This window comes from Mustelus asterias, chromosome 8, assembly GCF_964213995.1.
Source record: "Mustelus asterias chromosome 8, sMusAst1.hap1.1, whole genome shotgun sequence".
Lineage (NCBI taxonomy): Eukaryota > Metazoa > Chordata > Chondrichthyes > Carcharhiniformes > Triakidae > Mustelus > Mustelus asterias.
In genome coordinates this window covers 90884435-90908513 of record NC_135808.1, presented here as the reverse complement: position 1 = coordinate 90908513, position 24079 = coordinate 90884435, and the positions used below count along the sequence as shown (strand labels likewise).

The 24079-nt window shown below is 44.1% G+C and overlaps 1 protein-coding gene across 1 annotated transcript in view; it reads left to right on the top strand.

Moving 5' to 3' along the window:
* LOC144497764 (uncharacterized) overlaps window positions 1–24079 on the top strand; it is a 214950-nt gene that overhangs the window by 176332 nt on the left and 14539 nt on the right. Inside the window, exons 16-21 of the mRNA XM_078219203.1 lie at window positions 1995–2133; window positions 2284–2425; window positions 2953–3085; window positions 12067–12264; window positions 14649–14889; window positions 22209–22337. Of these exons, the coding sequence (XP_078075329.1) occupies window positions 1995–2133; window positions 2284–2425; window positions 2953–3085; window positions 12067–12264; window positions 14649–14889; window positions 22209–22337 (982 nt within the window). The remainder of the gene's footprint in view (window positions 1–1994; window positions 2134–2283; window positions 2426–2952; window positions 3086–12066; window positions 12265–14648; window positions 14890–22208; window positions 22338–24079) is intronic.

Genomic DNA, 24079 nt, shown 5'->3' with positions numbered 1-24079 from the left:
TAGATTGCTCGTGATGCTGTGGTCATGTTCTTCAGTCTTTAAAGGGTCTGCATCAGACTGGCACTGGAAAAACATCATGTTTTACTCACCTCATGTTGAACCATGAGTAGCAAAAGCACATCTTCCAACTCAACATGAAATCCATAGAGGCTGCTTTGTACATTTCCTCATTACCTCAATCCTTCCCAGATTCTCCGAGCAACTGCTGCTGCCATCCACACCTGAGAATCTTGGTGTCCCCCAAATCTTGGTGTCCCCCAATCTTGAGGATTGAAAGTGATACTTGCAGCTTTATCAGTAATAATAATTAAAGCTGACCCGCATTGTCCTGCCACTCTTGTCATTGGAAAATCCCCAATTTCCAGCCCTCAGTGCCAACTCAATGAAAAATGTGGTGCAGTATCATAGAAACCCTACAGTGCAGAAGGAGGCCATTTGGCCCATCAAGTCTGCACCGACTCTCTGACAGTGCATTTTACCCACACCCCTAACCCTGTGTATTTACTCTGCTAGTTCCCCTAAACTACACAGCTTGGGCCACTGAGGGGCAATTTAGCATGGTCAATCCATTTAACCTGCACATCTTCGAACTGTGGTAGGAAACCGGAGCACCCGGAAGGAACACACACAGACACGGGAAGAACATGCAAACTCCACAAGACAGTCACCCGAGGCCAGAATTGAACCCGGGTCCCTGGCACTATGAGGCAGCAGTGCTAACCACTGTGCCACCATGCTGCCCCAATAGTAGTTAGTGGGATGTAAACATACAGGTCATGAAAGGTTGTTTTGAACGTGATGAACACAATAATATTGAGAGGAGCCACCACAGTTGACTTCAATATCCTCAAGCTGGGAAGAAATAAAATAATGAAAAGTGCAATTAAGAAACAAAATTGGGGAGGAAAAAATGAAGTGTCTACTATGTATAGCAATGCATAGGCCAGAATTCTCCAATTTCACCCGTGGCTGGGATTCTTCAGTCCCACTGCAGTGAATGGAGTTTTGGCTGAGCACCAAATTCTCCGTTCTCGCTGGCAGCAGTGGCAGGGTGAACAAGATCAGAGGACCCTGACTACAGTTTGAAATTTTACCTACAATTTTACCAACCTTTCAAGTGGAAACAAGACTTTTTAAAAATTTATATCCAATCAAAAACCAAATTGGTTCAATTAAAGTCCCTACAAGAGAGACATTGCAGATCCAAGCTGACAAGACAGTCTCCACTTTTCCTATTTTGGGCTCAATCAGCAAGATCCAAGCTGATAGGAGCAGGCATTACACCCCCTCCAGTGCTTGATCTGAGCTTCACCTTGCCAAAAGACCTCGATGGCGTTTTAAAAAATTGCTTTGAATAAAGCCTCAGTGTAAGCTCATTGACTTCTATCAAGTATAAGATGAAACTTCCACACTTGATCTTAGCCAAAAGGCTAGACTGTTTTTTTTGTTTATATCCAATTCAATCCTATCAAAGTCCAATTCAAAGTCTCAACAAGTGAGACATTCCAGATCCAAGCTGACAAGACAGGCTCACCACTTCCTGTCTTGGGCTTGATCTACATGATCCAAGCTGATTGGAGCAGGCATTGCACCTCCTCCAAGTCTTGATCTTATTTGCATCTTAGACAAAAGGCCAAGAAGCGGTGGCTAGACTGTTTTTTTTGTTTCAATATCCAATTCAGTCCAATCAAGTCCAATTCAGAGTCTCATCAAATGAGACATTCCCGATCCAAGCTGACAAGACAAGGCTCTCAACTCCTGTCGTGGGCTTGATCTACATGATCCAAGCTGATTGGAGTAAGCATTGCACCTCCTCCAAGGCTTAAAGCGATGGCTAAACTGTTACCCAATCCTTTCCCCATTGGCATGAAATAGCATTGAAACTAGTGATGCAGAATCAAAGGAGCACCAGCATGTTGCCCCATTACACTTCAACTAGCTATGAATTATCAAACCTACTTCTTGTTCAGTGTTTGCCACCTCAATTTCTATAGTACAGGTATGCAAGACTCGAAGTACCATCTCAGTTTGGTGGCGCGTCATGCGAATCTTTTGACAGAGAAGAGGAGTCATGCACAGCAGGTGTCTGCAGAACCAGGAATTTGTGCGAGGGTTTTGTATGTGTGGAAACAGGTAATGATTGTATTCAATAAAATGTAATCCAACCATTGCAGAAGAACTGAATCTTCACTTAACATTATAACGTTTATCAGCAACTGGTTTCTGCAAAGTGCTGGAAAATGTTTAATGGAATATGTATTTTTGCGGCGGGGGTTTTTTAAGGTCGATGTGTTGGTCGCAGACTCCTTTGCAATGAAGACGACGATTGTGGAGATCAGTCTGATGAGAAAGGATGCAGGAGAGTTAGTAATGCATGTTCCAGGGTGACTGAGCAGTATTGGGCCGTGCAACATATTGGAAGTGGGTACGTATCCTCTGTTCAGTCCAGATCTCACTGGCATTTGAATACAGCACTATAAATGTGGAAAGTATTGATTCTAGATCAGCGGTACTCATAATACAAATCACAAGAAAACCGAAAGAGCAAGTGGGGCCTCGGATTAATGTCGCATCCAAAAGGCACTCCAATAGTGCGGCACTCCTTTGCTATTATACTGAGGTGAGATTAATAAGGAATTCAAAGTGAAGCCAAGCTTGAATGTTAAATGGTCACAGACCTTTCAAGGGAGAAATGGTTGATGGTATTAGGGCGATGCCTGTTTTGAAGTTCTGGGAAAGAATGGGTAGGGTCAGAGATTGTGATGAATTATGAGCGTACACAGTGGTAGATAATGCAGAAGAGAGAAGAATCTAGGGCAATATATTTGGTGCCTAGGATGAATGAAAGAAGAAACAAAAGCAAAATATCAACACCATAAAGAAAAGTTCACCAGCAGTGTGCGTTGGTAAATTAAATTTGTGTTTTAATTCATCGTTTTCACATATTTACAGATATAACATTTTAACTGAGACTCTGGAGGGAACAGTTCTCGACAACAGATATTATGGAGGAAGCTGTGCACCACATTATATGAATAATGTAAGATTCAGAAAACCATACAATTTAGAATTCTACAGCCCTGAGGTAAGTACACGCTGTGAGGACAATCTATAATTTTCTTTTTAAATGAAAAGAGTTTTATTACTGCAGATTCTGTATATTTTTTTTAAATATTTTGTTCAGCTTGGTAAATAAAAGCAACTTACATTTCTACATAATTTTTTAACGTAAAAAAAAAATGTCCCAAGCAAGGTCTTTCACTCACCACCAAGCCACATAAGGAAATCTTAAAACTGTGTGGAATTGTGTTTTAAGAAGTTACTTAAAGGAGAAGAGAAAGATAAAGGGGCAGAGAGACTGACAGAGGAATTCCAGAGCCTCGCCCCCAAGCAGCTGACACGGACAGCAATGAAGTGATTCAAATTAGGGATGAGCAAGAGACCAGAATTGGGGGAGCAGTGAGATTTTGTAGAGTTGCTGGTCTCCAGAGGGGGTTAAAGAGAGGATAGATCATGGAAGGACTTAAAAACAAGGATAAGAATTTTAAAATCGAGGTATTGCTGGATCCTGAGTCAGCTAGGGAAGGAAATCTGTCGTGATTCCTGAGCCACAGCAATGTGGTTGACTCTCTAATGCCCTCAGGAATGGGCAATAAGTGCTGGCCCAGCCAACGATGCCCACATCCCATGAACAAATAAAAAATATATATCTGCGCTTCTCTAATTCTGGACTCTTGGGCTCAACACAAAACCGGAAAATCCCACCCGAGCTCAACAGACTTTTGCATGGTCCATGTCCCATCTACTATGTTTCCCATGGCAGACAGGACGGAAAATTCCGTGCTTGATCTTCACCAATTTTAAGTGCTTCACCATTGGTGGCTGTGCCTTCAGTTGCTTAGGCCCTAAGCTCTGGGATATCCTTCCTACAACTCTCGATCCTGCTTTCCTTCCTCATGACATGTCTTAAAACCTACCTATTTGACCAAGCTTTCTCTCGCCGACCTAATTTTTTCTTACGTGGATTAGTACAAAGACAAAGAACAAAGAACAAAGAACAGTGCAGCACAGGAAACAGGCCCTTCGGCCCTCCAAGCCTGTGCCGCTCATTGGTCCAACTGGACCATTCGTTTGTATCCCTCCATTCCCAGACTGCTCATGTGACTATCCAGGTAAGTCTTAAACGATGCCAGCGTGTCTGCTTCCACCACCCTACTTGGCAGCGCATTCCAGGCCCCCACCACTCTCTGTGTAAAATACGTCCCTCTGATATCTGAGTTATACCTCGCCCGTCTCATTTTGAGCCCGTGACCCCTCGTGATCGTCACCTCCGACCTGGGAAAAAACTTCCCACTGTTCACCCTATCTATACCCTTCATAATTTTGTACACCTCTATTAGATCTCCCCTCATTCTCCGTCTTTCCAGGGAGAACAAACCCAGTTTACCCAATCTCTCCTCATAGCTAAGACCCTCCATACCAGGCAACATCCTTGTAAACCTTCTCTGCACGCTCTCTAAAGCCTCCACGTCCTTCTGGTAGTGCGGCGACCAGATCTGGACGCAGTACCCCAAATGTGGCCTAACCAGCGTTCTATACAGCTGCAAAATCAGACTCCAGCTTTTATACTCTATACCCCGTCCTATAAAGGCAAGCATACCATATGCCTTCTTCACCACCTTCTCCACCTGTGCTGCCACCTTCAAAGATTTGTGGACTTGCACACCTAGGTCCCTCTGTGTTTCTATACTCTTGATGGCTCTGCCATTTATTGTATAACTCCCCCCTACATTAGTTCTTCCAAAATGCATCACTTCGTCGTTGAACCGTTGGAGAAAATCTCCATTACAAGGGAGGAAGTGTTAGGTTTGTTAGAGAATATAAAGACTGACAAATCCCCAGGGCCTGATGGAATCTATCCAAGGCTGCTCAGGGAGACGAGAGATGAAATCGCTGGGCCTCTGACGCAAATCTTTGTCTCGTCACTGGACGCAGGTGAGGTCCCAGAGGATTAGAGGATAGCTAATGTGGTCCCGTTATTTAAGAAGGGTAGGAAGGATAACCCGGGTAATTATAGGCCGGTGAGCTTGACGTCCGTGGTGGGGAAGTTGTTGGAGAAGATTCTTAGAGATAGGATGTATGCGCATTTAGAAAGGAATAAACTCATTAACGATAGTCAGCATGGTTTTGTGAGAGGGAGGTCATGCCTCACTAACCTGGTGGAGTTTTTTGAAGAAGTGACCAGAATGGTTGACGAGGGAAGGGCCGTGGATGTCGTCTATATGGACTTTAGTAAAGCGTTTGACAAAGTCCTTCATGGTAGGCTGGTGAAAAAGGTTGGATCTCATGGGATAAAGGGGGAGGTGGCTAGATGGGTGGAGAACTGGCTTGGTCACAGAAGACAGAGGGTGGCAGTGGAAGGGTCTTTTTCCAGCTGGAGGCCTGTGACTAGTGGTGTTCCGCGGGGCTCTGTATTGGGACCTCTGCTGTTTGTGATTTATATAAACGATTTGGAAGAAGGTGTAACTGGGGTGATCAGTAAGTTTGCGGACGACACAAAATTGGCAGGACTTGCAGATAGTGAGGAGCATTGTCAGAAGCTACAGAAGGATATAGATAGGCTGGAAATTTGGGCAAAGAAATGGCAGATGGAGTTCAATCCAGATAAATGCGAAGTGATGCATTTTGGTAGAAATAATGTAGGGAGGAGCTATACGATAAATGGCAGAACCATAAAGGGTGTAGATACGCAGAGGGACCTGGGTGTGCAAGTCCACAGATCCTTGAAGGTGACGTCACAGGTGGAGAAGGTGGTGAAGAAGGCATATGGCATGCTTGCCTTTATAGGACGGGGCATAGAGTATAAAAGTTGGGGTCTGATGTTGCAGATGTATAGAACGTTGGTTCGGCCGCATTTGGAGTACTGTGTCCAGTTCTGGTCGCCACATTACCAGAAGGACGTGGAGGCTTTGGAGAGAGTACAGAGGAGGTTTACCAGGATGTTGCCTGGTATGGAGGGGCTTAGTTATGAGGAGAGATTGGGTAAACTGGGGTTGTTCTCCCTGGAAAGACGGAGGATGAGGGGAGACTTAATAGAGGTGTATAAAATTATGAAAGGGATAGATAGGGTGAACGGTGGGAAGCTTTTCCCCAAGTCGGTGGTGACGTTCACAAGGGGTCATAGGTTCAAGGTGAAGGGGGGGAGGTTTAACACAGATATCAGAAGGGCATATTTTACACAGAGGGTGGTGGGGGCCTGGAATGCGCTGCCAGGCAAGGTGGTGGAGGCGGACACACTGGGAACGTTTAAGACTTATCTAGACAGCCATATGAATGGAGTGGGAATGGAGGGATACAAAAGAATGGTCTAGTTTGGACCAGCGAGCGGCATGGGCTTGGAGGGCCGAAGGGCCTGTTCCTGTGCTGTATTGTTCTTTGTTCTTTGTTCGCATTTATCCGGATTAAATTCCATCTGCCATTTCTCCGCCCAATTTTCCAGCCTATCTATATCCTGCTGTATTGTCTGACAATGTTCATCGCTATCCGCAAGTCCAGCTATCTTCGTGTCATCCGCAAACTTGCTGATAACACCAGTTACACCCTCTTCCAAATCATTAATATCTATCACAAATAGCAGACGTCCCAGTACAGAGCCCTGCGGAACACCACTGGTCACAGACCTCCAGCTGGAAAAAGACCCTTCGACTGCTACCCTCTGTCTCCTGTGGCCAAGCCAGTTTTCTACCCATCTAGCCACCTCTCCTTGTATCCCATGAGCCTTAACCTTCTTAACCAACCTGCCATGAGGGACTTTGTCAAATGCCTTACTGAAATCCATATAGACGACATCCACGGCCCTTCCTTCGTCAACCGTTTTTGTTACTTCCTCAAAAAACTCCACCAAATTTGTAAGGCACGACCTCCCTCTTACAAAACCATGCTGTCTGTCACTAATGAGATTGTTCCGTTCTAAATGTGCACACATCCTGTCTCTAAGAATCCTCTCCAACAACTTCCCTATCGCGGACCTCAAGCTCACTGGCCTATAATTATCCGGGTTATCCCCGCTACCTTTCTTAAATAACGGTACCACATTCGCTATCCTCCAATCCTCAGGGACCTGACCTGTGTCCAATGAAGAGACAAAGATTTCCATCAGAGGCCCAGCAAGTACATCTCTTGTCTCCCTGAGCAGTCTAGGATAGATGCCATCAGGCCCTGGGGATTTGTCAGTTTTAATGTTACCTATAAAACCTAACACTTCCTCCCTTGTAATGGAGATTCTCTCTAACAGGTCAACACCTCCCTCTGAGACACTCCCAGTCAACAAGTCCCTCTCCTGTGTGAATACCAATGCAAAGTATTCATTTAGGATCTCCCCTATTCCCTTGGGTTCTAAGCATAATTCCCCTCCTTTGTCTCTGAGAGGTCCGACTTTTTCCCTCAACTCTTTTGTTCCTAACATATGAATAAAATGCCTTCGGATTCTCCTTAATCCTATCTGCCAAGAACATTTTGTGACCTCTTTTTGCCCTTCTAACTCCCCGTTTGAGTTCTTTCCTACTCTCTCTGTATTCCTCCAGAGCTCCATCTGTTTTCAGTTGCCTGGACCTAATGTACACCTCTCTTTTCTTTTTGATCAGATCCTCAATTTCCCTGGTTATCCACGGCTCTCGAATCCTACCTTTCCTATCCTTCCTTTTTACAGGCACATGCCTGTCCTGCAGCCTTATCAACTGTTCCTTAAAAGACTCCCACATGCCAGACGTGGACTTACCCCCCAACAGCCTCTCCCAATCAACGGCCACCAATTCCTGCCTAATCCGGCTATAGTTAGCCTTCCCCCAATTTAGCACCCTATCCTTAGGACAACACTCGTCCTTGTCCATTACTATCCTAAAGTTAACAGAGTTGTGGTCACTATTTGCCACATGTTCCCCTACCGAAACTTTGACGACCTGACCGGGCTCATTTCCCAGAACAAGATCCAGTACAGCCCCCTCTCTGGTTGGGCTATCTACATACTGTTCCAAAGAACCTTCCAGTACGCATTTTACAAATTCCTCCCTGTCCAGACCCCCAGCCCTAAGCACTTTCCAGTCTATACCAGGGAAATTGAAGTCTCCCACTACAACAACCCTATTTTTTTATGCACATATCCAGAATCTCCTGACATATCCGTTCCTCCACTTCCCGTGGGCTGTTGGGTGGCCTGTAGTATACCCCCAGCGTAGTGATTGCACCTTTCCTGTTTCTGAGCTCCACCCACAGCGACTCATTACATGACCCCTCTAAATTGTCCACCCTCTCCACCGCTGTAATATGCCCCCTAACTAATACCGCTACTCCCCCACCTTTTTTAGCCCCTCCTCTGTCTCGCCTAAAACACTTATACCCCGGAATATTCAGCTGCCAGTCCTGTCCTTCTTTTAACCATGTCTCCGTCACCGCAACCAGATCCAAATTCCGTGTAAGCATTAAGGCCCTAAGTTCATCTGTCTTACCCGTTACACTCCTCATAGTATCATATTTTGCTCCTGTGATTCACCGTGGGATGTTTTATGATATTAAGAGTGCTACATAAATATAGTTGGCAGTTGTTGTTGTATTTATTCATACATAGAAAGTGGTTGTTTCTGTGAAGGTCAATATTTATTGTCCATCCACAATTGTTTTTCAGAAGGTGACAGTAAGTAACTGCAGTCCACATCCAATGCAGCTCCATGCAAAATTACACTGTCTCCATTGACATAGTGGCTTAAATGTCCTGTCAAAATTCTTCTTAATATAAAGTATCCAATGTTATTTGTTGAGTTCTTTGTTTAAATCATGGAATAAAAGGCCACTCTTATGTTCCATATTCCAAGACTTAGTATAATCTTTGCAGGTTCCTTCCGTCCTGTATCAAACAGGCTTTTACTTCATTCTCCCTTAATTGATTTCATAGGTCCCTTGAATAAATACAATCCTCAGTCTTCAAGCTTACTTTAAGTAATCTTGTTTGTATTGCCTGTTATCAGTTGTTCATGTTCAGAGCTGTTTGTAAGGCCTGTCAAATCTGTGCGTAAGCCATTCATCAGTTTTAGGGCCCAATTTTACCATTTTGATTCTAAGTGTTGAATCTGGGCACAATTCAGATCCAACTTGGAAATCTGTTCTCAGGAGCTCCCATACGCATTTAGCTTGAAAAAAAAAATCGCGAGTCTGAATCACACTGTGGGCAGGGCTTAGCGTGCCTGAAACAATCGGAGCTCTGAACTGCGCATGCGCAGTGAGAAAAAAATTTGAAAAACGCTCCCCCTGTCACATCGCTCCCGGGCCGCAAAAAACGGATAAAGTGGCCGGCTAAAAGCGGGAGTGATGGCCCCCACAGACATCGCCCCACCCCCACAACATAACTGTCCTCCTTATCCACCCATCCCCCCCGCTACCCAAACTGATTGTGACTCTCTGCCCCCTTCCCCCCCACCGATCACCCGCAGAGTGGCAGCGGTCCCTCCTGCCCCTTCCCCCCCCCGCCCCCCCTGTCTCCCCATCCCCATCTGAGAATGATCGGGCTCCCCCCCCCCACCAGACAACAATCTGGCCTCCCTCTGCCCTCTCCCCCCACCAGACGATAATCTGGTCTCCTTCTGCCCCCTCCCCCCCCCCACCAGACAACAATCTGGCCTCCCTCTCCCCCCCCCGCCCCACCCCACCGGACAGCAATCTGGCCTCCTTCTGCCCTCCTCCGCTTCCCCCACCCCTCAATCAGACAACGATCTGGCCTCCCTCCCTCCCTACTCCATCTACCAGAGAACGATCTGTCCTCCCTCCCCCCCCACACCAGAGATTCATCTGACCCGCCTACTTCCCCCACCCCCCGTCCGACCCCCAAAAAATATCGGGCCTCCCTTCTCCTGTCTCCCCCCCCCCCCCCCCCCACCAGAGAACGATCTGGCCCATCTCCCTCCCCCCCCCCCCCACCACTGATCTGAGTCAGAGAGCCGTTGGAAGCTCTGAACTTACCTCTTCAGAAGGTGGAGTGCCCGAAACAGACCTTTGCCGAGCAGGTCTGTTTCGCGCCGAATCTGTATGCACGAATGTGATGGTAAAGGGGGAAATGCTGTTAAAGTTGGGTGGGCAGCCCATTAATTCAATTTAAATGCATGCAAATGCATTTAAATCGCCGTTGCGCCCGTTTCGGGTGCGAATCGGATCACGGCCATTTTCGGGCTTTGCTAAAGTGTGCATCTGCGCGGATGCGGGCGTGGATCGCGTTAATGGCCTCATGTCCGACTTTACCAAGTTTTCGTGCCCGAAAACGGGCACGACGCAACAGTAAAATCGAGCCCTAAGTGTTCTGTTTCCTTATCAGACTATTAAACCGTCGAATGGTTTATTAAATAAACTTCCAGTCCACTCCACACACTTATTAACTTTCACATACCAGCAGGCATCTTAATTAAACAAAGTTCATCGAAAACTGTAACGCAACTCTGAATTATGGATGCTGGTTTTCAGTATTTATCCAGTTGTTCTCCACCCTGGCCGATGCCTTATCTATTGACTTGGTGTAGACGTGGTTTTAATTTCTAACACTTTCAATCTTTCACTTTTAATTGTATCCAGAGACTCTTTCAAACTTTCAGCGTCTCTCCCTGGAGGGTTTCAAGGTTTTGAAATGGAACCTTGCAGCCACAGTATCAGCTGAGGTCATTTGGATGGCCATGTTTTTGCTGGCTCTTTACTAATCCAAAATTCTATTGACACACTGGCAGATTTACTAGACTGGTTCCAGTAATGTGGTCTTACAGTTACATGGATAGACTGGGAAATCTGGACTGTTCTCCTTGGAGCTGAGACAGTAAAAGGAGATTTGACAGAGGGTTTAAATAAGGGTTTAGATTGAGGGTTTAGATTAAGATTTAGTTTTTTAATTAAGTTTTAGATTAAGGGTTTAGATAGAATAATGTTTCTAATGGTTGTAAGGTCAATAAGCAGATGGCACAGACTTAAGTTGATTGCCAACAGACCCAGAGGTGACATGAGGAAAACCCTTACACAGCTAATGGTTAGGGTTTGAAGTATACTGCCTGGTATTGGATGGTGAATGCTAATTCAATAGCAGCCTTCAAAATGTGGAGATGCTGGCATTGGACTGGTGTGGGCACAGTAAAAAGTCTCACAACACCTGGTTAAAGCCCAACATGTGTATTTGGAATCACGAGCTTTCGATGTGCTGCTCGTTCATCAGGTCAGTCACCTGTTGGACTTTAACCTGGTGTTATGAGACTTTTAACTGAGCCTTCAAAATGGAATTAGATCAAAAACTTAATGGAAAAAAAATGCAGCGAAATGGGGAAAAAGCAGGGGAAGGGGGTGCGACTAAGTGGATTGTTCTTTGAAAGAGCCAGTGCTGAGCTAATGGGCCGAATGGTCCTCATCATGGTACATGTTGTATGATTCTATGGTAGCTGTCTATCTTCATCTGCTTTAATTATTTATTCAATTTTTCTTAAAATATGCATTCTGCTTCAACCAGCATCCGTGGCAAGCATTTCCAGCTCCAACAATGTTAAGGAGCTGTAACGTGATTGCATCAGCAATGTGTTCCATGAATGATTTGACAAGAATACTAAAATACTAATGCACCCTGGCTAATGAAGGTATCACTACTAATGTCAAGGAAACTGCTAATGCTACAGAGATTGATTTACATCCTGGAGTGAAACCGTGATACCTCTGAACTTTCATTTTCCATGAAGTAATCATTATATAGTTTTATGTAACAAACAGATAGCAAAAGAGTAAAAGCACATTGAAAGTATTTTCTACAACATCATATAAAATGTGACTGTTACAAATCACAAATAATTTTTAAATTTATCTTTACGTATTCAGGAATCATGAAAATATTTCATTTTATGGAACACTTTATGGCTATTCTTCAAATACTTTGACTAGTTCAGTATTATCCAAATCATTAATTTGTCAGTGATATATGTATCTATTTCTGTATTTTTTATATACATGAATCATTTTCAAAATAGTTAATTTCCTAGTAATGTATTCTTTTCATTGCAGACTGAAGGAAAATTTGAACTGTCCTTGACTGAGCATGAATCATTTTCAAATTTTACACACAGCAGATTTGAATATAAGAATAAAAATTTTGGCTTTAGTTTTGGAATTAGCTACCCAGAAGTTTTTGAAATTGGAGTCAGTTACAGTAGTAATAATTTCAAGAAAGTGATACGAAAGCTCCTAAAAAACTCTGCATCAGTAAGTATGCGACATTAGTATATTTTAAACGATTATTGATCTTGATCTTCACAATTTCCTTACACCAAATTGATTAAGAAATGAAAGTTCATAATAAGAATTCTTCCGGCAGCTTAGTAAGCTTAATGCGTGGCTCAAGATGGATGATCTTAGTTGGTGTAGCAACGGAGGCACTATGATTGACTTCACTTCACCTGAACTAAAGATGAGAAGCATCCATCTTTCTCCAGTTTAATCGTATCCAGTGACTACTCCCCCATTCTCCTGGAGGGTGCATATGTATGAATGCTGATGAGAACTAGATCAGGCACATCTGGCCCCCATGTTATGGTTGCATTGCTCACGCATGAACTGGGATCAGACAGTGATCACAACCTAGAAAGCTGTGCCCAATTTGAGTAATTATGTTCAGCAGACAGAAAGAGAGGGGAATTAATTGTCAAATTTATTCAGCAATTGCTTCATTATATTTTAGTTAAGCATGTTTCCTTCGAACAAAGGTTGATATGTTTGGCATTTTACATTTTCAAATTGTAATGAACAGAAACAATGAGAAATCACAGGCCACACTGCTGTTATGGAGGGAGTTCTGGGATTTTGATCTAGTGGCAATGAAGAAGTGGCAAAACAAATCTATGTCAGAATGGTGGTGTGTGACTTGGAGGGGAATTTGGAGGTGATGATGTCTCCATGTGCTTGCTCCCTGTCATCTTTCCAGAGGGTAGAGGTCATTGGTTTAAAAGATGTTGTTAAAGAAGCGTCGACAGGTTATTGAAGATAGCATACAATGCAAACATATTAATCTAAAAGTGGAGAGAATGAACTCTTAAGAAAGTGGATGTGGTGCCATTAAATCAGGTTGCTTTGTCTTGGATGATGTCTAGCTTCTTGACTGTTGTTGGAGCTGCACTAAACCAGACAAGTGGAGGGCATTCAATCACACTTTCGATTTGTGCCTTATGGAGGGTGGAAAGGCTTTAGGGAGTCAGGAAATGAGTCACTTGCCCCACAATACCCAGCCTCTGACCTGCTCTTAAATCCAAAGTATTGAGGTGGCATGTCTAGTAAAGTATCTGGTCAATGGTAATCCATGGGATGTGGATGGTGAGGGAACTTCATGATGGCATTGTCATTGAATGACACGATGATCACCGGAATTCTACTGGCCCACCCACCATGGGAATCGGAGAGGGACAGACAATGGGAAGGTCTGTTGACCTCAGGTGGGATTTTCCGGTCTTGGGTCACGTGAGGCTATAGAATCCCACCCGATATATTTAAACTCTCTCTTGTTAGAGATGGTCATTGTCTGACACTGTGTGATGCATTATTACTTGTCACTTATCAACCCAAGCTTTAGAATCCCCACAGTGCAGAAGGAGGCCATTCAGCCCATTGAGTCTGCACCAACAACAATCCCACCTAAGCCCTATCCCAGTAACCCCACAAATTTACCATACTAATCCCTCTAACCTACATATCCTGGGACACTAAGGGGCAATTTATCATGGCCAATGCACCTAACCCATACATTTTTGGACTGTGCGAGGAAACTGGAGCACCCGGAGGAATCCCACACAGACACAGGGAGAACATGTAAACTCCACACAGACATTGATCCAAACCGGGAATTGAACCCAGGTCCTTGGAGCTGTGAGGCAGCAGTGCTAGCCACCGTGCCGCCCTTAATGTTGTCTAGGTCATTCTCATATGGCACAGACTGCTTCACAATTTGAAGAGTTGTGAATGAAACTGAATACTGTGTAGTCATCAGCGAACCCCCATTTCTGACCACATGATGATGGGGAATGTCAATGCTGAAGTAGCTGAAGGTAGTTGAGTCTAAGACACTATCCTGAGGAACTCCTGTAGCAATGTCCTGGGCTGCAATAATTGGCCTCCAAACACTACAACCTTTGTGTTAGGTGTGAGCCCCATCGAGGGGAGAGCTTTCCCCCCGATTCTCATTCACTTCAATTTTATGAGGGATTCCTGATCTCACACTTGGTCAAATACTACTTTGGTGTTAACTGGCAGACAGGATAGCATAGAAAAAGGAGGAGTCACAGGAATGAACCAGGTAATAAAAGTATCTGAGAGTAGATTCATGAAAAAATTGCAGAGTTAAAATTGCTTTATCATTCTTCCCTTTGACCACATATCATAAATACATACTGGCTGGAATTTTATCGACCCACCTGCCGCGGGAATCGGAGTGGGTGAGGGGCCAACAATGGAAAGGTCTGTTGACCTCAGGCAGGATTTTATGGTTTTGGGACTAGGGAGACCGTAAAATCCTGCCCCCTGTGTATGGGAGTGGACGCAACTTAAAAACGTCACTGGTCATGTTCTTCAATCATTAAGTTATTTTGGTTCCTTTTCAGAAACAAAGTTTGTTTCACGCACAGTTCTCTCTCCAAGTGGCTCGGTTTAAGATGAAACGCAGGGATCTCATGCTCCATTATGATTTCTTTCAAAGAGTTAAGCAACTGCCAACTGCGTACAATTATGGAGAATACAGGGAAGTCTTTAAGGACTATGGAACTCATTACATGAGTGAGGGTGTACTTGGCGGAACCTATGAATATATTTGGGCAGTTGATTCCAAAACAATGGAGAAACATGGTATGTCATTTATTTAATTCATTAAATTATTGAACTGCACTTTTTTTCAATTGAAGCCTTCAGAAGTAGTGAAACCAATAGGCATTTGTCTTACCAATGAAGGTAGGATTGCATTAAGGATTTGTGTGCTGCCATTCGGTAATTCATAGGGAAGAGCTGGGAAAATATGTGATCCCAAAATTTTATTTCAGGAATGTTTTGCTTCTGACAAACTTGCTCTTTGATAAAAGTTCCCGTTCTTTAAGTCATCTTTTCCAATTGCTCATCCATGGTTATCCTCATGTGATGAAGCATCTCTGAAAAGACCAGAGTGGTGGTGGGCAGAGGTGGGGGCAGTGGGGTGATAGCAAGTAACCTGTATCTTAAGCTTTACTATTGCTCTACTGAAGAGATTTTCTAAGACTTGAGGTTTTCTTATGACCCTCCTTCCTATTGTTACAATCCCAGCTGATGTTTATACTGGACAAGTCAGATCCCAAAGTGAAATCTGACTTGATATTTCCTAAAGTGCTTTTTCTTAGAGACCGCAAAAGAAAGTTACTGAACAAATTCACAAGAGTCTGTTGATTAATTTTTAATGTATAGAATTAAATATTTATTAAAATAAGAAAATGACATTTATTGCACGAGACAAAATAGGTGGAAAGATCTCAATACAGACACAAGAAAATGATTCAGGTATTTACTATTCTTTCACCCCAGCTATATCTTTACAGACATGTACAAATTCTGAAAGCTAAAACAGTTTACCATATCTAATATTGAATACTCAGGGTAAATAAGATATACATGTGAGTTAACAGTGGTCAGACACGTCACATTCCAAAAATAGATGATAGCTGACATCAAAGCAGATGCTATGGATTTCTAAATAACCTACCCAAACATGGGTCAACCAATCTACTCACCATGGAATTCACTGCAAATGTAATTCCCACTCAAATGATTTCAACCTCCAGAGTTTCAATCTCACCTTCCAAGAATCCTTTTCCCTGGATCTCTGAGTACACTCAAGCCTCATGTTCCAAGCACAATTTCAGATCTTTGCCCCTGCCAAGCAGAACACCACTGTTGCAAAAGGCACAGTGAGGAAACATCAACCTTTGGCTGCTGCCTCGGATCTTCAGGGCTTCTCATAGAATCATAGAAACCCTACAGTGCAGAAGGAGGCCATTCGGCCCATCGAGTCTGCACCGACCACAATCCCACCCAGGCCCTACCCCCACATATTTACTCGCTAATCCCTCTAACCTACACATCTCAGGACTCTAAGGGGCAATTTTTAACCTGGCCAATCAACCTAACCCGCACATCTTTGGACTGTGGGAGGAAACCGGAGCACCCGGAGGAAACCCATGCAGACACGAGGAGACTGTGCAAACTCCACACAGACAGTGACCCGAGCCAGGAATCGAACCCGGGACCCTGGAGCTATGAAGCAGCAGTGCTAACCACTGTGCTACCGTGCCACCCCTACTAACCACTGTGCCACCGTGCCGTTCTCTCAAGGATGCCATGCTTCAAGTCTATTCCTTGTAACTCTCTCTTTAACTTGGAGCCATTTTCTCTGCTCCTTTCTCTCAACTTTACTCAAGAGGATCTGTTTCTGATCTCTGCCTTTGTCTCTTGCCAGGGATTGTCTTCTAGGATCAGGGATTTTAGATCCCTGTCTTTGTCCTTGTCTGGGATCTTTTTTCTGTGACCTCTTTCTGATCCACTCCCTGGTTAAGTACCTTCCTCTTGATTTGGAACCCTCTCTCTTTCCTCCTTCCTATATTTCTTCTTGGGACACCTTCACCTAACCTGTCCTTTTGCGCCATTTCACTACTTTGTTTTGTTTTTTCCGACACATGGGCGCTGAGCATGTTCCCAGCCTGAAGAACATGCAAAAGGACGAGATGCACACATATAGCTTCTTCCCAGCCAGTGCATGTACAGAAGTCCCAAGGCCCGCCAGAAACTGTAGCTGCCAAACTGTGACTGCTAATTTAGATAAGTATTTTGAGTTTCATCATAAGTGGGAAGCATTTGGCAACCAGTCAGGACTAACTATAATACTGGGCAAATTATTGAGGGACAAGATAATTATTTAGAAGGACACAGATTAATCAATCAATTCCACTTAAGAAATTATTGTTTACCCAAGATGAAAACATTTCTAATGCTTGGTTAAATATAAACCAAAGGCTTGGATTCCATTATTCATAATTACTGTGTAACTTTTTGTAAACTTTTGTTGTGACCCACACACATATATATATGTTTATAAATTCAGAATTGATAAGCAAACAAATTTCAATGTCTGTCAAGATAGCAATCAATTGAAAATGATTTTTTTTGGCTATGTCAGTAGGCAGTTCAATTTTAAATGTTGACTTTGAGCTCATTGAATGGTGCCAGCCATATTAAAAATGAAGATAGCACCACATTTCACTAACCTGCTGGAGGGAAGCTTGCTTCACTGTTGTTGGTGAATTCCTGCTGGGAGATGATAAAGTGCATTCCTTTGCATCTTGTGAGTGCTGAAAGGTAGTCAATGTGAAGAAGAGTTTTGAGTCATGACATATCTCTCCATGGAGTCTTGCAGTGAATGAACAGGATCTTGTTCAAGCTTAAAAAGTGCAATCCTAAGATCTAGAAGTAATTACACAACTGCTTTGGAACTAATCAGATTGGCTGTTTTGCTCCAAACTATTTTCCTGTGGCCAGCCTGTGAAGATCATAGATAAGAATAATATTTATGCTATATATTACATACAGAAATGATCATTTGCACAGTTAGCTGAAACTCATACTACTTCTATCATTGCTTAATTGACTTACAAGAACATTGATAATGAGATTACACAATAATTCCAATGACTGTTAGTAAAAAAGAGCTTAGCTTCCGTGTCTATATTTCCTGATGGGGTGGGGTGGGTATCCATTTTCTTTCCTCTGGAACATTGAATTGAAAGTTTAATCCTACTGTTCAGCAATTCACCACAGTTGAAATTGGTTGAATACTCTGAAATGAGTAGGGAAATGCACTACAAGGGGACACAATCTAAAATTTTGACTAAGATGTTTTGGAGGGAAATCAGGAGGCAGTTTTTCCACACAAAGGTGAGTGGAAACCTGGAACTTACTCCCCTAAAAAGTTATAGATAACTTGGTTAAGTTAAATTAACTGACATTGCTACTTTTTTAAATAAATGGTAACAAGGAAAATGCAACAAAGATTTGATTTATTATTGTCAAATGTATTAGTATACAGTGAAAAGTATTGTTTCTTGTGCACTAAACAGACAAAGCATACCACACATAGAGAAAGAAAGGAGAGAGTGCAGAATGTCGTCTTACAGTCATAGCTAGGGTGGAGAGAAAGATCAGCTTAATATGAGGTAGGTCCATTCAAAAGTCTGATGGCAGCAGGGAAGAAGTTGTTCTTGAGTCGGTTGGTATGTGTCCTCAGACTTTTGTATCTTTTTTCCGAAGGAAGAAGGTGAAAGAGAGAATGTCCGGGGTGCGTGGAGTCCTTAATTAGGCTGGCTGCTTTGCCGAGGCATCAGGAAGTGTGGATGGAGTCAATGGATGGGAGGCTGGTTTGCATGATGGACTGGGCTTTGTTCACGACCCTTTCTAGTTTTTTGCAGTCTTGGACAGAGCAGGAGCTGTATCAAGATGTGATATAACCAGAAAGAATGCTTTCTATGGTGCATCTGTAAAAGTTGGTGAAAGTCGCAGCTGACATGCCAGATTTACTCAGCCTCCTGAGAAAGTAGAGGTGTTGTTGGGCTTTCTTAACTATAGCGTCGGCATGGAGGGACCAGGACAGGTTGTTGGTGATCAGGACACCTAGAAACTTGAAGCTGTCGACCATTTCCACTTCATCTCCATTGATTTGGACAGGGGCATGTTCTCCACTACATTTCCTGAAGTGGATGACAATCTCCTTCATTTTGTTGACATTGAGGGAGAGATTATTGTCATTGCACCAGTTCACCAGACTCTCTATCTCTTTCTTGTACTCCATCTCATCATTGTTTGAGATCCGACCCACTATGGTGATATCATCAGCAAAATTGAAAACCGAGTTGGAGGGGAATTTGACCACACAGTCATAGGTGCATAAGGACTATAGCAAGGGGCTGAGGACACAGCTTTCTGCGGCACCGATGTTGATTGTGGAGGACATTTTGTTGCCTAATCCTTACTGCTTGCGGTCTGTGGGTTAGGAAGTCTAGTCACAGAGGGTGGAGCCGAACCCCAGGCTATGGAGCTTGAAGATGAGTTTTGTAGGAATAATGGTGTTGATGGCTGAGCTGTAGTCAAAAAATAGGAGTCTTTGTTATCTAAGTGTTCCAGGATTGTAAGGCCAGGGAGATGGTGTCTGCTGTGGACCTGTTGTGGCAATAGGTGAACTGTAGTGGATCCAGGCAATCTGGGAGGCAGGAATTGATTCATGCCATGACTAATCTTTTGAAGCACTTCATAATGATGGATGTCAGAGCCACTGGACGATATCATTAAGGCACGCTGCATGGCTTTTCTTTGGTACCGGGATGATGGTCGTCTTCTTGAAGCAGATAGGGACCTCAAATTGGTGTAAAGAGAGGTTGAAGATGTCTATGAATACCCCTGTTAACTGGTCCGCACAGGATCTGAGTGCTTGTCCGGGTACCCCATCCGGGTCAGTCGCTTTCCATAGGTTGACCTTTGAGAAGGCTGCTCCAACGTCTGCGAAGGTGACCTCGGATATGGATTCAGCCGAGGCTTCCGGGATGGAGGGCGTGCTCTCGCTGACCTCTTGCTCAAAACCTGCATAGAATGTGTTGAGCTCATCAGGGAGGGGTGCATTGGTGCCGGCGATTTTACATGCCTTCATCTTGTAGCCTGTTACGTCTTGCAGATCTTGCCATAGCCAATGGGAGTCTGTGTGGCTAGTCTGGGATTCTAGCTTGGTCCAATACTGTCTTTTGGCATCTTTGACGGATCTCCATAGATCATATCTGGCTTTCTTGTATAGGTCAGGGTCGCCTGACTTGAACGCTTCAGACCTGGACTTCAGCAAGCCGCGGATATTCCTGTTCATCCATGGTTTCCGGTTGGGAAACACATGGATTTGCTTCCTTGGCACACAGTCTTCTACACATTTACTAATGAAGTCAGTTACTGTAGTGGCGTACTCTATCAGACTGGTCACCGAGTTTTTAAATATTGACCAGTCTACTGACTCTAAGCAGTCCCGCAGGAGATCATCTGATTCTTCAGGCCAACATCGCACAACTTTCTTTAACGGATTCTCACGTTTCAGTTTTTGTTAGTAAGACGGGAGCAGGAGCACAGCTTGTGGTCTGATTTGCCAAAGTGTGGGTGGGCGATAGAGCGGTAGGCATGTTTGATATTTGTGTAGCAGTGGTCTAGGATGTTTGGGCCTCCAGTGGAAAGAAGATGTGTTGGTGGTATCTTGGTAGGACGCTCTTGAGCTTGGTCTGATTGAAGACCACGGCCACAATGAACAAGGCCTCGGGATGTTTCATCACAAAGCTTTTGCAGTGGTGTAAATTTCATCCAGCGCGGTCTTCATGTCCACATGGGGTGGGATGTAAACTGCTGTCAGGATAACTGAGGTGACTTAGGTGAGGCGAGCTGTCATCAAACTGAATAGTAGAACAGGTGCGAATAATTGATTGGCTATAATTGTTCCTATGTTTTGAACAGTTTGGAGCAATCCACAAATGCATACAGATGAAAGCCAAACAATCCTTTTAATATTATTTACTGAGGTGTAAAAGCTGGTGGGAACTGGAAAGGATTTTTCCATTCAGCTGGTGGAAGAGCTGAGAATCTACCTATTGAGATACGTGCTGTAGTTTTACTGCCCCGCCCTCCACGTGAATCGGAACAGGCAAGAGGCAGACCATGGAAAAGTCCATTGACCTCGGGCTGAGTTTTACAATTTTGGGACAAGCGAGGCTGTAAAATCCCACCCATTGAGTCCTGAAAAAAGTATCATTTTAATAGAACCAACGCTTTCATCAGGATCTGTGGGGACCACACAGTTAGCTTCCAACCAAAGAAATGATGGATATAAATGGAAACATAATCAATATATTGATAACTGTAACATTGTCGTCCAATTTACTTTATTATTACTTTTATAATTCTCCTGAAGTCTTGTAAATCATAGGCCTGAATTTTGTTGTTGTACTGATGGTGGAACAGTCAATGTTCACTGTTAATTCTCTTGTGAAACCAACAATAAGTTCTGGCGTTTGTACAAATGCTGTTAAACACATAAATCCACTGTCAGTGATTCCTCATTCCTCCATAAGGTGCTCTTTTTGAAGTCTTCGTAGATGGAAATCTTTTGAAATGATTTGCATTGATCTGAGCTATGAGCTTTATTGTACAAACCTTTGATAAAGTTACACCTTCTAGGTATTTAACAATATACTAAGTCATGAGTACTTCTGAACAATGCCTCTGGCCCTGAAAAATTAATTTTGTATTGTGAAATGGCAAATGTCTCCATACTGTGGTAAAAAATACATAGAATTTTAAAGTAGTAATATATAATTTTTTGTGTATTTATATTTCAACTTTTACTCTTTATCCCATATGAATATCCCAATCTTTATTTCACTTTCTGCAATATTATAAAGATGAATGATAAAGTTTGCTTGCTGCTTCCTGGTTTGCTGTTTGTCAGAGTTCTTCAATGAGGTTGGCTACTTAGCCTGTTTGATGACATCACTGTTGCTGCCAGAAGTCCCCTGTAGCATGTGCCAGAATGAATTTAATGCCAGGAAACGTGCCAGGGCGGCACGGTAGCACAGTGATTAGCACTGCTGCTTCACAGCTCCAGGGACCTGGGTTTGATTCCCAGCTTGGGTCACTGTCTGTGTGGAGTTTGCACAGTCTCCTCGTGTCTGCGTGGGTTTCCTCCGGGTGCTCCGGTTTCCTCCCACAGTCCAAAGGTGTGCTGGTTAGGTTGATTGGCCATGCTAAAATTGCCCTTACTGTCCTGAGATGTGTAGGTTAGAGGGATTAGCGGGTAAATATGTAGGGATATGGGGGTAGGGCCTGGGTGGGATTGTGGTCGGTGCAGACTCGATGGGCCGAATGGTCTCTTTCTGTACTGTAGGGTTTCTATGATTTCTATGTTTCGATGAAAAGTGAATTCCATGCGACAGAGATTGCTGGATTTTTGTAGGCAGCTGCAGATCAGTGGTGAGCGCTGTCACTTCACCGCTGAATACAAATTTTGGGCCATGAAGTTAATTTCAAATGATTAAAATCTTGACTGACAACATGTAATTTTTTTTTATCTTTAGGTTACACATTGAATGATGCTAAAGACTGTGCAAAGGGAGGCTTTAATGTAGGAGCCAACATTAAAGGAATCTATGTTGCTGTTGGTGCCAATGTTGGACTTTGCGATGGTCTTCTGAATGTAAATGGAGGTACCTCTAACTTAATAGGTTTTCATGCAAAATTAAAACTTGAGCTTGTTAACAATCCAGTTAACCCTGATAATATGCTGCCCATGACAGAAGACATGAATAGTTGAGCAGGAGAGTGCAGGTCATTCTTTTAGATTATATTTTTTTAAGAGCAAGAAGGAAGGGGACTATGATTTTTGGGGTTGCTCTTTGCACTTTGGGAGGAGTCCCCCCTAAGATTGCACTCCCTTTTTACACCCCACCACACCCTTCCTCAATGCATAGGGGAGGCAATGGCTTAGTAGTATTATCGCTCCATTATTAATCCAGAAACTCAGCTAATGTTCTTGAGACCTGGGTTCGAATCCCACAGTGGCAGATGGTGGAATTTGAATTCAATAAAAAGAAAATCTGGAATTAAGTATTTACTGATGACCATGAAACCATTGTCGATTGTCGTAAACACCCATCTGTTCACAAATGCCCTCTACCTTACCTGGTCTGGCTTACATGTGACTCCAGGGCCATAGCAATGTGGTTGACTCTCATTTGCCCTCCAAAGGCAACTAGAGATGGGCAATAAATACTGGCCAGCCAGCGACGCCCATGTCCCTCAAATGCATTATAAAAAATGCCCAAACCCTCCTCTTACTTGGCCGTTTTCCTGGGGTCTATGCAGTCCTGCCTGTGCCCTCATGTGCTCCCTTGGCGCTGCTGGGATTCCTGCAGCTGCCAGCCAATCAGATTGGCCTTCAGTTCCTGAGGGTAGAACATCCTCCCAGGAGCGGACATCTGACCAGCAGCCCGTGCCAACCTTCCTTCTGGGGAGGAGAGTGGGTGGGTGAGTTGCCAACCCACCCCCTGCCCCCCAGCCCCACCTTCACAAATGCACAATATACTGCCCCTAGAGTGGGCTTTGAACCGTGGTTGCTGGCTCAGAAGCAGGCCACAAGACCTTCACAGATGTAAGCTGGGGTTGGGAAATATCATTTATGGATCCAACAACTGATTGTTTTTCAGTGGCTTCCTCTGTAAAGTATGCATAGGTGGAAGTCTTGTGAAAACAGGATGCAAAACAGGATGGAATCACCTCCTTCTCAAGTTAGCACATGTTTTATTGCCTTACATGCAGTATACCTGTCCTTATTTTCTTCTTCCTAACGCTCTCCTGCCCTGTCCTGTTTAGATATAGACTGCCTGGGGGCGATTCTCCCACCCCAGTGCGCTAATTATTTAGCGAAGCGGACCAGGAGAATTGTGCATCGGTCGATTCGCGGGAGTCCCGTGAGCATTCGCGCCACACTTGCGTCTCCCAGACCCGGATTTCCGGCAGCATCAGCGCGGCACCGGGAATCGGCTGGGAGGCAGGGCTAGTGTTTAAATAGTATTTTACATACTATTTAAATGCTATTAGCGGGTCTGGGACTGAATACTCTGGACTCGCTCGTCTCTCCCACCCTGCCAGAGTGTTTCACTCCAGTGGGGATTACAGTAGCTCCCCACTTTCAGGGGGCCAGTGGCCTGACACCGCTGGAGTGAAGGAGGCTGGCAATTGGGTCTCCCCAGGGGGGTCAGACGGTGGGGGATGCCCCCCTGGGCATGGGCGCCCTGGCAGTTCCAGCCCATGCCGCCTGGCACTGCCCAAGGGACAAAATGCTCGTGCCCAAGGGTTGGGGCATTTTGGGGGGAGGGGCCTTGGAGGCAGGGTCTGCTGGGGACAGGGCATGGGGGGCAATCGATGGGGGTGGGGGGTCCTGCTGCCA